The sequence below is a fragment of the Sminthopsis crassicaudata genome, chromosome 2 (genome assembly GCF_048593235.1).
Source record: "Sminthopsis crassicaudata isolate SCR6 chromosome 2, ASM4859323v1, whole genome shotgun sequence".
In the NCBI taxonomy this organism is placed as follows: domain Eukaryota; kingdom Metazoa; phylum Chordata; class Mammalia; order Dasyuromorphia; family Dasyuridae; genus Sminthopsis; species Sminthopsis crassicaudata.
This window is the reverse complement of record NC_133618.1, coordinates 427,435,455-427,449,950: the sequence shown is the minus strand read 5'-3', so window position 1 is coordinate 427,449,950 and position 14,496 is coordinate 427,435,455. Positions and strand designations below refer to the sequence as shown.

The window sequence follows — 14,496 nt, the reverse complement described above, 5'->3', positions numbered from 1 at the left end:
TCAACCAATATGTATTTCAATTCTGCTAACTAGAATATCATTTATCTTCTTATTTACTATAAACTTTTCAATAACACATCTCAAAATATATTGGGTGAGTTGTTTTAAACATTTACTTCAAAGAGTTTACAGAATGTTTCTATGATCCAAGTTATTGATACCTTAAAATGTATTCAGATTTTTTGGTGAATTCTCTATAGTTGGAGTTTATAATTAACCAACTCAATATAAAAAGAAAATGAACCAACATGTGTTTTCTTTTGTTATTTTTTGGCAAGGGATAATGGGGAGTGAAAGATGGAGAGAAGGAAAGGATTATTTAGGACAAATATAGTAGCTATGAATTAAATACTACAGCTTGTCTCTGAATTTAAAAAGACCTGAATTCAAGTATTAAAAAAAAGAAAAAAAACAAAACCAAAAAAAAAAAAACCTCTTAGTGTCTCAGCAGCTCAATTGTCTACATGAATTAATAGAATAATGACTACATAAATAGAATTCCTTTTATCAATCCAATCATAGATCAGATTATACTATCTCTCTTCCCCATTACTGCACTACCCCCCAAAAAAAATTTGTTAAGACTGTTCAGGGAAATAATATAATTTTCTTACAAGACTTAAATTAGAAAAACAGCAAATTTTAGTTCAGAGTAAGCTTTTCTGATTAAGTTCTTAAATGTCCTTCTTTATGAAAGCTGGACTAGATTGTGTTTAAGATGCTAGGTGGCACAGTAAGTAGAATTTTGGACCTAAAGTCAGGACCAGAGTTCAAATTCAGTTTCAGACACATATTAGCCATATGATCCTGTTTTGCCTTAGTCTCATTTATAAAATGAGCTGGAGAAGGAAATGGCAAACTACTCTAATATCTTTGCCAAGAAAACTTCAAATGGGGTCATGAAGAGTCAGAAACATCTGAACAACAACAAAGCCTTATTTAATTCTAAAGCCAATGATGTTAAATTTCTAAAGATGATATTGTCCTCTAAATTGAAATTACATAAAGTCTACATGAAAGCACATAATTATTTTATAGCTATATCACTTAATATGGCTTAAAATAAAATCATATATAATAATGGTAAGTACCACAAAATAATTTAATATAAGATGACTAACTTGTCAGCTAAGAACTTAAAAACTGACAAAAGATGACAAATGTTGTACAACTATAAAACTGGTTGGGCAGTTAGGTGGCAAAATGGACAGAGCATGGGGCATGGAGTCAAAAAGACTCATCTTTTGAGTGTTCAAAACTAACTTACTAGCTGTATGACCTCGAGCAAGTCACTTAATCCAATTTGTCTCAGTTTCCTAATCTGTAAAATGAACTGGAGAAGGAAAGGCAAAGGACTCCATTATCTTTGCCAAGAAAACTTCAAATGGAGTGACAAACAGCTGGACACAACTTGAACATAGATAAACTGGTTACATGACTCAATATGATACTTTGATTAACAGCAAGACTAAAAACTCATATTCTCAAAAAAAAAGTTTTTGAGAAATGAAACCATAAGTTATTTTTTAAACTAACAAACAACATGCATGGGAAAATTCTAAAATATATTAATTTCAGATTTTATTATTCTAATATAGGGCACTATTGTAAATAAACTACCTTTTCCTACTAATTATAGGAAAAAAATTATTTAAAAATAAATAATTCACCTCTATTTTTCTTACCACTATCTTATACTATCATTCTTATCATTTTTTAACATTAAAAATATTAAATTTTGGTTTTAGTTCTATTAAGACATTAATTTATATGTAAAGACAATTTAATATTCTTTTAGTTTATAAATGATAAAATATTTTGAAATATCATATATTAGTAGAAGCCCTCTACATACATAGTATTTAAAGGTCAAAAATAGCTTCTAAAATTGAGAAGTAAAATTCTTTCCAATGATATTATAGTATATATCACTATCTACAAAAGGTACATGATTTTACCTACAGGCAAACTATGGGAACTTTATTGTGCAGTTCTATAGTCTTTTTATTATGGTGAAGAAAGTAAAAAAATTTAACTAAGTAAATTTTGGATATCTAAATTCAGTAAAGTCATGCATTAATAACAAATCACTTTTAAAAATCTTATGAACAAAACAAAGGAATTTTCCTGAAAGCTTAATTAATAAAGTAACATCATCTTGGCTAAAACTAGTTAATAGCTACATTAACAAGAATTTAATAAATTGTTTTTTCTTGAAAGATGTTGCAGCAGATGTCATGTTCATTCTCTGTGGCTTTACGAGGGAGAACAAATTTTTTTTTTAAATGTTCCTTCTCCTGATCCCCAGCATGCAATTCATCAGGGGGGGGATAACATGTTTTTACCTTCATTTAGAGTTCACTAGTATAGCTAATGCAAAGAAAAACATCTTATTTGCTGAGAAGTACCCTTTTACCAGTTTTCTCCGCATTTTTCTCAAACTATTGCTACAGCATCTAATTGATGATTTGTTATAACATTAATTTTTTTCTAATGAATATGAAATTTTTTCTACAAGCTTTCTTTTCATAATGATTTCAATTTTCACATTTTAAAATGTTTAAAACACAGTAACACTAACCAAAGTATTAGAAAAAATTGTTCATAAGTACATAACAACTGAAGTAATGAAAAATTTCTCAAAACATATAAATGTGTGATACCACAGGTATCAATCAACTGCCAGCCATAGAAATGTCATTAAAGTGCCTATTTCAAAGAATAATAGTTATAAGGGATCTTTAATATCTGCTCCAGTCAACCACCTAAAACAAGAATACTCTCTACATCAAAATTCCAGAAAACAGCACAAAAAATTATTTTTAGTTTATATTACTAATTAGTCTATGAAAGATAAGAACTAAATATATCCTGTCATCTTTCTACTTCCAACAATTACATTAGTCATTTTTTTTTCTATAGCAAAATTTTAATCCTAGGCCAACTGGCTTTCCAAACAACCAGAACATTACTGTTAGGCTTTCCCCAATCTCAGATAGAATGTACTTAAAATAAGGATTTTTCTTTAGGTAGTTATATTTTAGGGATATAATTTAAATGATTAAAAAGTAAACTCCTTGAAGAGAAAGCTATTTTCTTTTTTGTCTTTTTATTTCCAGTCTTTGCACATAATAGGTGGCTTAAAATATTTGTTAAATTGCATCCATGCTAAAATGAACTCTATTAGAATGACCTCAATCAGAATAAAAGATGCTTTGGAAAATATATCTAGGATATTAAGAATTCCACTAAATATTCATTCCCAATGTCAAGTAGCTATATTTTGGAGATTATCATTCTTTTGGACTAGTATATTGCTCCTTACCTCATTAGTATCAGCTAACATATATACAAATATACTACTTTTCTATAACCTTGGTTATATGGATATAAAGATATTATCCAAATTAAATTAAATTTGTTTTTTCACTAGCAATAGAAAATAAATATCCAGCAATGTTAGAGCAAAATAATATAGTACTATAAGCTTTTAAAAATACTTTACAAATATCTCATTTGTTTCTCTGGGAGTAGGTACTATTATCCTCCATTTTATAGATGAAGAAACTGACACAGAGAAATTAATTTGCTTGCCCAGTGACACAAAGCTAACAAACATTTCAGGTTGAATTTCTGACGTCAAGTCCAGTCTCTAGCCCCTGTACTGTGTAGCTATCAAATTCTACCTGGTTAATTCCAAGTGCAAAATAAGTACTGAAAGGTTATTAATACAAGTTCCACAGATTTTTCCTCAGGATTAAATACTATGATATTCTTTGCAATGCCACCACAATAATGCATCTATGTCATAATGCTGTATTACTTTTAAATATTTTATTGTTTGAAGTTCTTTCTGTAGTGTATGAGAAATCTCCTAATACTAACCTGAATTACATATGTATCTGCCCATTTCTTATGATATACTATGGAACAGGCTTCCTGTCAAAGTCAGCATCTCCAAAACAAGACCTAAGTAGTAATTAGAAGAACTGAATTGAAGGTTGCAGCATTTCAACTAGGCCTGTGAAAGCAGGAACCATTTGACCCAGTACCTTCTTCTGTCTCTGCAACATTAACTGCCCAACACCCAACTAGCAAAAAAAGCAGACCTTAACCAAGACTGCCTTACAGCAATAATTATCCTATGATGATTACAAGTATTATAATTCATCTGTCACCAAATATTACTCCTATGACTAGCAAATTCCCATCACCTGTTATTTTCCCTGTCCTTGTATTACTTAATTATAAGCTATGTAAAAATAAAGTATTGTCAACCATCCCTTTTTATCCTCTATTTGTACCATGTACACATGCCCCACTCCAATTCTGCCCAACCTTTCTACCTTGCCCTTTAGAATCCTGTTCCCTAATGAAGGTTTGTGGTGTTCAGTCATTTTATTCATGTGCAACTCTTTGTGACTACATTTAAGATTTTCTTGCCAAGATACTAGACTGGCTTGCTATTTCCTTCTATAATTCATTTTATAGATGAGGAAACTGAGGCACACAGAGTAAAATGATTTGGTGACACAGATAGCAAGTGCCTGAGATCACATTTGAACTCAGGAAGATGAGTCATCCTGATTCCAGGTCTGATATTCTAATCACTGTGCCACCTAGCTATACAGTAAGCATTTGTGCTAAGTATTTTAAGAAACTGAGGCTGAAAGAGGATAAATGACTAACCCAATTAATAAGTAGCTGAGGCCACATTTGAACTCAGCTCTTCCTGACTTCAGGCCCAGCATTCTATCAGCTGCACCACCTAGCTGCCTAAATCTATCATAAAACTTCTATTTACTTTCATTGAGACCAAAGCAGCAATGCATCCTTGGGTATCCTCTTCATTATTAACTACACCTTCACTCATTTTCCTTTTAAACTCAAACGCTAGTGCCTTGTACAGCTGTTTCCAAAATTCCTCCTTTCCATCATCTCTCAAGCATCCTTTCTTTCTTTAAAGTTCACTCTGTTAAAAATGTTTCACCAACATGGGAGCCGATAACCAAACCCAGTGAAAATCCTCTCTTTTTTTCAAATTTAATACCTGGAATATCATTGTTTTCTCTTCCAATATTTTGTTTCAACATTTTGTTGATGCTCCTTCAAATTTTCAAAGCTTTCAATTCCTCAATTTCCTCAGATCCTAATACCTAACTTTCTACTCCACCTAACCATACACAGGGACAATCATACCATGGATTCCAACATTACCCCTAAACATTGTTTCTTTGATCACTAATTGACACTACTCAATCTGACAATAGCCATCTAATCATTCCAGCTCCTCTCATGCTCTATTGAGTCTCCATGAAGTCTCTAATCTCTCAATCCCTATAAGGCACACTGACTTCACTTTCCCCCCTCCCCAACTGTGATACAACTAGGCAATTGGGCTCTACATTGTCCTGTATTCTATTTCCTTTGCTATCACCACAAATCCATGTCAAGCTAGATTACTCCCACCATTTGTCTATTCTATTCCTATGCACGGTATAAAACATAACTGGACTAAAACTCATTACAAATTTGTGTTCTCTCATTTCAACTGGGACTTTCCTACAGCAAGGTAATTCCCTAATTGATTCCCCATCCCACACCCCACAGAAACTATTCCAAACTTCTTTTCAAGTCTCCCATACCAGTCTAAGAAAATTGGGACCATTTGATCTGAACATACAGTTCACTTTTCTTCTCAAAATTCTTAGACAACATTCCTAGTTTCTCTTTTCCTCTAGTCTCTGATAAGATAGTCCTTATCTTTGCCAAATCCAGCCCCTGTGTATATACCTCAAATCCTGCTGCCTCTAGTTTTCTCAAGTAGTACCTTCTGTCTTTCCTTTTCTCTAATCACTCCCTTCACACATGCTCAAGTTTCCCCATTCCTAAAAACAAACAAACAAAACTCTTCCCTTGGTCCTATTTCTCCCTCAAGTTATCATCCTAGATCTTTCTCTTCCCTTCCTATTAAAAGCCCTTTATGTTGTTGCCTCTAACCCTCTATGATATTATCTAAAATTCAGACCCATTCTCTCTTAGCTCTCTTGGTTACTTCACCAACTTCCATGAGTTTTATCATCATCTCTATGATTTAAATATTTAAGTTATTTGGTCTCTCCCCTATGCCTTAGTCCTGAATTGTTTAGTCATCCAGTCATTTCCTACTCTTCCTGTGGACCCTGTGGACAGCAATACTGTCCATGAGGTTTGTTGACAATGATTCTGGAATGGTTTGCTATTTCTTTCTCCAACAGATTAAGACAGAGGTTAAATGACTTGCCCAGGGTCACACTAGAGTCTGAGGCCTTATTTGAACTCAGTCCTGACTTCAGGCCTAGCCTTCTTTCCAACTATTGAACATTTCAGACTAGATGTCTCATCTCATCTCAACATATATACAAGCCCCACCCTTCTTTCAAATTTCCTCCTTCCAGGGAATGTCATCATTCTTCCCATCTCTTGACTCATAATTTGGTGTTGTCCTTAACTACCCACTCTCCTTCAATACATTTATTCAATAAATTCTAAAAACTGCCATTTTTATTTGCACAACATCTTATACAAGCATCTCCTTTCTATTCATACATAATCATCATAATCAACATAAAGCAAACAAACAAAAACCCAACTCTAATCTCTGCAAATAGGAAACTAGTGCGCTACTCAGGGTATTAATCTCCAAAGGACTTCATTTCCAAAATTTTGATAAGTATAAGACAAACAATTCAAACAAAAATGTAAATCTCTTCCCCCCCCCCCAATTACATCCATTGAATTCTGAATTTGTAGTTAGCTCAAATTATTTGTGATTTTCAAAACCATTAAGAACTCAGACAGAAGTTTTATTTGTTTTTTAAATCCCTCATCCCATAAAAGGCATTTGAAATTTAACAGTGTTCTTTCTGAAACTGCAATAGCTAAGTGGTACGCAACAGCCTCCATTTTTCTCCTTCCAGAATAACCCGTAGCTGATTCTAACAGAAATCAGGTTATATCAGCTTTTTTTGGCCCTAAAATTCAATGGATGTAGAATTTTTAGATCTCTCTTACAGTCATCTTTTTTTTAATCCACCTACAAAGAGATTTGGATTACTGAGACTACAAATTTCAAACATTTCATTAGCTACATATACAAACAAGCAAAAATCTTGTGAACATATTATTTGCTTTACTTCTTTTCTCAAACTGTTTTTCTCCCCAAACTTTTTTTTTTTTCATCAAAGCCAAATCACCTGGGTATAAAAACAAACCACAAGGTCAAACAAGTACACTTTATGATATGAAAACATTTATAAGGAATCAAATTAATGACCTAATTAAATGACCAAAACCTTAGTAAAGTTAAAATTTAAAGTATCACCTTATATTTTTAAAAATTTCAATAAAAAATAATATTTCATAAACCTTTGTATTACATTTTACATTACACTACCTTTATATTACTTTTTCCTTTAAAAGATTCAACAGCCAAGCACTAAAAGATTTTTCATTTCAACAACTTTCACACTCTTTGCAGTGACTAAAATATTGGTACTAATCCATTAGAATTCTAGGATTATTGTGTAATTCAAGTATCAAAAATTCTTCCTAAAATCTACAAGCAGAAGTCTCCTGACAAGGAAAACTGATTATGCCTCTCATGAAGCAAAATGAAATAAATTTTAAAGTAATTATTTAAGACCAGATACTTCATCAACACTAGTCCTTACTAAAGATTTTTCATCTTAGGATACATTGAGTAGATGATTACTAACAGTAAAAAAAAAAAAAAAAAAAAAAAAAAGACAGAACTCCTTTTATCTAATGATCCCTTACCCTTAAATTACTTATTAAAATAGGTCATCCAACTTATGCTGACACTGGATCTAGAAACTGCAATTATTTTGCAATCTGTTTTTATCCTTGCTGAAAGATCCTGAAAAACTACACACACACACACACACACACACACACACACACATACACACACACACACACATTTATATATCTGCTGTTGAATTGACTTTCTCATCTGTATCATCTATGCCAATACTTCTTTGATGAAACAGCTTTAAACTTCCATAAACTGTATCTATTGCTCATTAGTTCAAAATGTCAAACAACCTGCACTCCTGACTGTGTAAGGGTATATTGGCACAGAGAAAGCCAACAAGCGATATTATAGTTAGACCAGGTCTATTTTTAGAAGTGGCTTCTTTTTCTACAACCTAATATTGCTATCAAAACATAACTAAATGAGTTAAAGTCATCACAAAATAGTTGTTCTGCTTTCAACTGTTTCAAAGTACACAGAACTAAACATGGCTAAAGAAAACATTAGATTATTTTCTACTCTGAGTCCTTGCTAGCCCAAGGTAGAGAATGGATTTTGCAACACGGATTTTTTTTTTTTTTTTTTAATTTAGGGTTGTTCAAATAAATTGCTTCTTAGATTTTATATTTAAAACTTTAAATAGTAAGAAAACTGATGCAAAAATCACTTTTAGTCTTATTTAACACTACAGTAAACCATGCAATTGGTTTGATTTATTTGCTGTATGTTCAGAGAATGTTAGTTTTAAAATGAAATATATTTCATATGACTACATACATAGATTTAACATTCTACTGATTACTTAATACATAGGGGGAAAAATCTATCATTCTTAATTCAATTTAGAAAGGTATTATAATTCACAATTATAATGTATAAAGCAACCTGATATTCATGCCAATTTCAAAAAATTATCTTCAGGAACAGTCAGAAAAGGCTGATTACAATTACAAAATATCAATGAATTAGCTGAATTTTTGTTTTGAAAAACTATCTCTATTATAAAAATTATGCCATTTAAATGAATTACCAAACTAAAATTAAAAGATCTGATGAGAACATACATAAAGACCTCTTATTCAAAAGGTATATATATTTTTCCTAATTCTAATTTATTAATGGGGTAGAATCTCACCGGAAAAGGAAAAATGTTGTCAGCTCTGTTCAAACTATCTTCCATCCAAGATTTGGGAGCAAAAGCTGAGCTGGGCCGAGCATATTTCTGTAGCTGAATGTGATTGCTTGCAAAATTTTTCTTCAGAGGCGAAATGGAGTTGAGAGGTGTTATTCCTCCATTGAGTCCTCTGCGGTGATCTCGGCCTTGGGATCCTCCCCAGCCACCATATCCACCACCACCGGGGCTCCATGAAGAAGATGGTGTAGGTGAAGGACTTTGGTAGCTGCTCCATGGAGAGGGTGGCTTATTGAGATTATTAGCCAAATGAGGCAGCTGATTAAAAGCAGCATTTCTGTGTGTAAATGGAGGTGGATGAGGACTAGCAGGAGACCTCCTTTGCTGCTGATGCTGATTGTGATGATGTTGAAAATGAGGATGATGAGGGTGGTGCTGAGAAAGGGGTCCTATCTGAGGGGAAAAGCTGCCACCAAAGCCAGGGCTGACGTGATGCGGAAAATTTTGAAACAGCAGAGCACCATTATTAGCTGAAGCAGCAGGGACACCTCCCTGGTGAAAAAAACTTGCATCTTCATTGATTATTGTAGAGGAAGAAGGAGCAATAGCTGCTGACCAGTTACTGAAACCAGTAAGAGAGGATGCACTGGATGTTAAGGGCTGAGTTGAAGTACCTAACCCTGTAGCCTCTTGGTAGTCAAATCCTGTCAACACTGGTGATTCTATTCTTATTTTTTCCTTCCCATTGCCATTTTCTGAAGAGCTATCCCCTTGATTTTCTTCAGATTTAGCTTTCTCGGGTTCAGGCAGTATCCCTGCTTCCTGACCTTGACTGGGGGAAAGCTGCTGCTTTTCTAGAGAATCTTGTTGTTCCTGTTGCTGTTGCTGAGTTTTAGATTTTTCTGACCCCAGAATCTCATCCTGAATGTTATGGGCAGCTGGAGCAGGAAAGAGCCAAGCTGACCCAGCATTACTGCCATTGGCAGCTGTGTTATTATTTATAAAAGCAGCAGGGCTGGGGGTTGCATTTTGATGATGGTGAGGAGGCTGCAGATGTGGATGAAATCTGACTGGAAAAGCTGATTTATTCCCAGTATTGTTTTGCACCAGCACTCCAAACCCGTAATCCCCCATTTATTATTTTTATGATCTGAATTCTTACAACAAAAATGACAACCTATGCTTAAGTCTGCCTCCTTTCCTCCAACCCAAATTGAGTGTTTTAGAAATGTCTTATTATAGCTCAGTGATCCCAGCTTATCCCCACCCTAAATATTTCTGATTTGGAATTCTGGTATCTGAAAACCTAAAAAATCTCTCTTAAGATATGGACATGGATCAAACTGTGTTTATTTCTAAGGGAGAGGGTAGGAAGGGGGGAAAAATCAAGTCTTTGGTTAGTAAAATAGGTGGTTTCTTTTTCCAAAGGAAAATGCACATGAATGACAAAAACAGAGCTTCTTAAGCATTTATGGATGTAGAAGAATAAGCATTGCGCAGAGTAAAAAATATATCTATAATTTAACAATCATATGTTCTTCCTCAGCAGTTTTGACTCACCCACATATGAAATCTTTTAAGGGTTAGGGGAGAAGACGTCTTTTCTTGGCAGCTCAAAAAAATTTTTTTTAAATCAGGAATAATTTAAGAACATTATATATTATATATTTATGTATAAAGATATTATGTTATGTGGAGAGAAAGAAAGAAATGGGGTGAATTCCTGGTTCCGGGAAATAAAATTTCAGTCGAGGAAATCAGCATTGAATAGGAATGGGAGGGTTGCAGGAAGATTTCTGCTGTTCCTGGTACTGTTTTTGCTCTTTCTGCTGCTCCTGGTGCAGTTTTTGCTCCTGGGGCTGTTTTTGTTGCTGCTGCTCTTCCTGCTCCTGGTGCAGTTTTTGCTGTTGCTGCTCCTGTTTTTCCTGCTTCTGGTCTCCCCCCCACCTCCTCTCCCCCATGAAATGGGCTGAAAACACCCGTTTCTCTCTAGGGGGGATAGAGATTAAAAAAGGATTAAAGCGATTCACTGTGGAGGGGAGGGGGGCAAAACAATACGGGGGGCCTCAGCAGCCGCCGGCCGGGGTGTGCGGGGGAAATTGGGGAGATCTGGAAGGAAGGTCCTGCCGCTGCTGCTGCGGTTTCTGCCTCGTCCCCTCTCTGCGGCTCCGGGGTTTTTTTTCCCTCATGGGACCCGGGGGCGGTTTGTTCGGTTTCTCAGTTCGATTCTCCGCAGGAAGAAAAAAACAAACAAACAAAAAAACAAAAACAAAAACAAAAAAAACCAACACTGCGATTATTCTAATGGAGAAATGCTCCCCTTTCTTTCTATTCTGCCCCCCGAAAAATTTAAATAATTATTTACAGTTTTTCTCCTCACGGTTCCTGGGCCGCCGCAGCCGCCGTCTCCCTTGGCCCCGTAGTCAGTGCCGTCTTTGCCGCGGCCTTCTCCTTCCACGTCGGTTTCTCTTCTTCCTCCTCCTCCTCCTCTGCTGTCTCCACCGCCACCGCCTCCCGGTGCCCGGTCTCCCCGCAGCCGCCGCCGACTCCTCCTCAGGACCGAGCCGAGTGAAATGACAACCAGCTGGAAAGACCAAGAGACACTTCCGGTTCGGGGAGGGAGGGGCGGGGCGCCTCGAGAACCTCCGCCCACCCACCAAAAGACCAATCTGTGAGCGGGTTCGGTGGTGACCACACCCCGTGCCCATTTGGACTCCTCCCAGGAAGGTCGAAAAGATACAGCCGGTGACTCCCCAGCTAACTGGGACCCGCCCATTAAGGTCAATGGCTTGAATTCCCTTCCCCCACCCTCTCACTAAACTCGACCCGTCGCCATCTTAGATGAGGGCAAAGAAATCCATTGCGGATTCCTCTCCCTAACAGGGAGGTGACTGAAGAAGAACAAGCCAAGTAGGAGAGATTTAAACCCCTCCGTGACCTGAGGCAGGGAGGCGGGGTGTTAAGGAACTGAACGGACCACCTGGGAAAAGCCGGGGAGCGGCGTTGCCCATAATCAAGGTGGCGCCTCGAACGTCACGTGCGCCAACCCCGGCTCCGCCCCAGAGGACTCTGGAAGGCGAGGCGGTGCCTGCCCTGCCTGCCCTGCCTGCCCTGCCTGCCCTGCCTGCGCAGCTGGAAAGGTCAGAGCTACTCTCCAGCTGTGCTGAGAGCTGCGTTTCTTCTGGCTTCGGGTGTAAGTCGGTGACAGGGCAGGGCCTGGCTGGGCGTGTGGCCTCCTCCATTGCGGTTGACCCCGAGGCCCGGCACCTTGCGCTATAGACCCCGCCTCCTTGGCTGAAAGAGCTAGGATGACTTGCACAGTGGCGTTGGAGGGTGGGCTGCCCGTGAAATCCAAGGCTCAACGGGCCCGGACCGCACCATAGACTGGGATCTGGGTTGTCTACGAGCCCGGACCCTTTACTTTACTGAAAACGCAAATGACTTATCCTGGAAATAGGATCGCAGATTTAGAGCTGGAAGTGACCCTGCTCGTGAACTAGACCAATTCTCCGCCCCCTCCCACTCCCAATTCCCACCCGAAAACCCTAAGAAATTTGCCCAAGGTCACAGGAACAATAAAGGTCACAGCTGAAGTTCAAAACCGTGGTCTAACCCCAAACCTCATTTGACAAGTTCAGAAACAGGCCAGGGGAAGAAAAGTGGCCCTGCTCAAGGTCACAGAGGTAGCAAGCTTACTCTTTCATGCTCCTTCCTAATGGTCTGCGGTACCTTTTTGTCAGGCTTTCAAAACGTTGGTTTATGTCCCTAGGATAATACCGTATTAGAGATGAAAGGGATGTGAAAGATGTTGGGGGGTGGGGAAGAGAGAGCAGGGAGGGAGGTGGAGATCTGATGGAGAAAAAAAAGCCTCTGCATCATCTACTCATATCCATAGAGGTACAAAATAGCAGACTGGGAATTTAAACTCATGTCCTGCTGGCCCCCTCTACTCTGCTTCAGTACCATGCCCACACATGGAACCGAAGCCAAGCATAAAGCCAGTTTTAAGAGTATAGGGACATAATGGTGCAATGACCCTCAGCAGGGATCATTTATCCCAAAGGAAGTAACTTGCTTAAAATTTTGCCACTAATTAGCAGCAAACCTTGTTCTAGAATCCAATCCTGGTGGCTTCTACCTTGTTCCATTACTCCTGATATTCTTTATTTTTATAATCTAAGGCTAATTTGAACAAAAGTACAAATATACATTTGAGGCCTATTGTGTCAGAGACAAACGAACCAAGGATGATACTAGAAATTAAAGATACAATCCAGGTGTGCAAGGCAGATTTTTTTTTTTTTAAAGGGGGTGAAAAGTACTTATTAGATCAACTACAAATTCAACCTGTTTAACTCAGTGGGAGGCCTAACTTCTGTTTACCACCCTATCATTGCAAATAGTGTCTGTTCCAGACCTTTTGTTCTCTTTTAAGTTTCTCAAGTCTCATCTTTTTAGCCCATGATCCTATATCCATATTTTACTAAGGGTCCTAGAACATTGACAATGACAAAAAGAAAAGCACTAATGTCTTGTCTTGCAGCTAGGTGGCACAGTGGATAGAATACCAGTCCTGAAGTCAGGAGGACCAGAGTTCAAATCCAACTTCAGAGACTTAACACTTCCTGGCTGTGTGACCCTGGGCAAGTCACTTAACCCGGATTGCCTCAGCAAAAAAAAAAAAAAAAAAAAAAAAAAGTAGCATATGCTTATCTTCTGGAAAACTTCCTGCCTAGAAAATGGAGGATCATGGTCAGTGAATCCATATATAGTTACTGCCATGCCATGGCGACCTTTTAAATCTCCTTAACTGGATATGGGGTCTCCTTTTCCAAAGGATTTCCAAAGAATCACATCCTACTTTTTCAGCGTCTGTCAGATCTCCTTAAATGTTCCTTAGCTCATTCCCAACAGATACTGGGTTACCTTGTGCTAATTAAGATTATGCCCAAAAAGCAAGAGTCATTTTGGATGATATGAAACTAATTATATGTAAAATATTCCAACAATAATATTGCTTTGGAGTTGGTAGGTCAGGCACTTTCTGTAACAGAATTATAGGACTTGGTGTTCTTAGTGTGAGTCTTGACTGGAATGCAGAAGACAGGTCTGGGCAGGTATTCAGTCCAGCCCCCCTAAAGAGTAATACTAGTCAATGTCCTCTGGAAATGCAAATAAGGGTTCTGAGGCATATTTTAAAGCAACAGTTTTTAAACTTTTTTTGTCTCTTGGCCCTCTTTGTCTGGTAAAGCCTAAGGACCAGAACGATGTTTTAAAATGAATAAAAGAAAATACATAGAATTACAAAAGAAACCAAGTATTGGTGAAAATAAAGATGCAATTTATTTTCCTCTCCAAGTTCACATCCCTGTCCTTTGAAATATATCAAGTCTAAAATCATAAATAAAGATTGCTGCTGTTAAGCATTTCAGTCCTATCTGACTCTTTGTGACTCCATTTGGTGTTTTCTTAGCAAACTTATTGGAGTGGTTTTTTATTTCCTTCTCCAGCTCATTCTGCAGATGAAGAAATTGAGGTAAACTGGATT

At 37.1% G+C, this 14,496-nt stretch overlaps 1 protein-coding gene across 13 annotated transcripts in view; it reads right to left on the bottom strand.

Moving 5' to 3' along the window:
- The window catches only part of CPEB4 (cytoplasmic polyadenylation element binding protein 4), a 74,980-nt gene extending 63,424 nt beyond the window's left edge, over positions 1-11,556 (bottom strand). For 5 of the 13 annotated variants that reach the window (XM_074292096.1, XM_074292093.1, XM_074292099.1 and 2 more), the window contains exons 1-2: positions 11,314-11,547; positions 8,952-11,176 (exon numbers count right to left, since the gene is read on the bottom strand). In XM_074292096.1, coding sequence (XP_074148197.1) covers positions 8,952-10,082 — 1,131 coding nt within the window. In that variant the 5' untranslated portion in view covers positions 10,083-11,176; positions 11,314-11,547. Of the gene's footprint in view, positions 1-8,951; positions 11,239-11,313 lie in introns of all 13 variants that reach the window. The other 8 variants (XM_074292102.1, XM_074292103.1, XM_074292101.1 and 5 more) reach the window with 5 other exon arrangements.
- Positions 11,557-14,496: the final 2,940 nt, after the last annotated feature.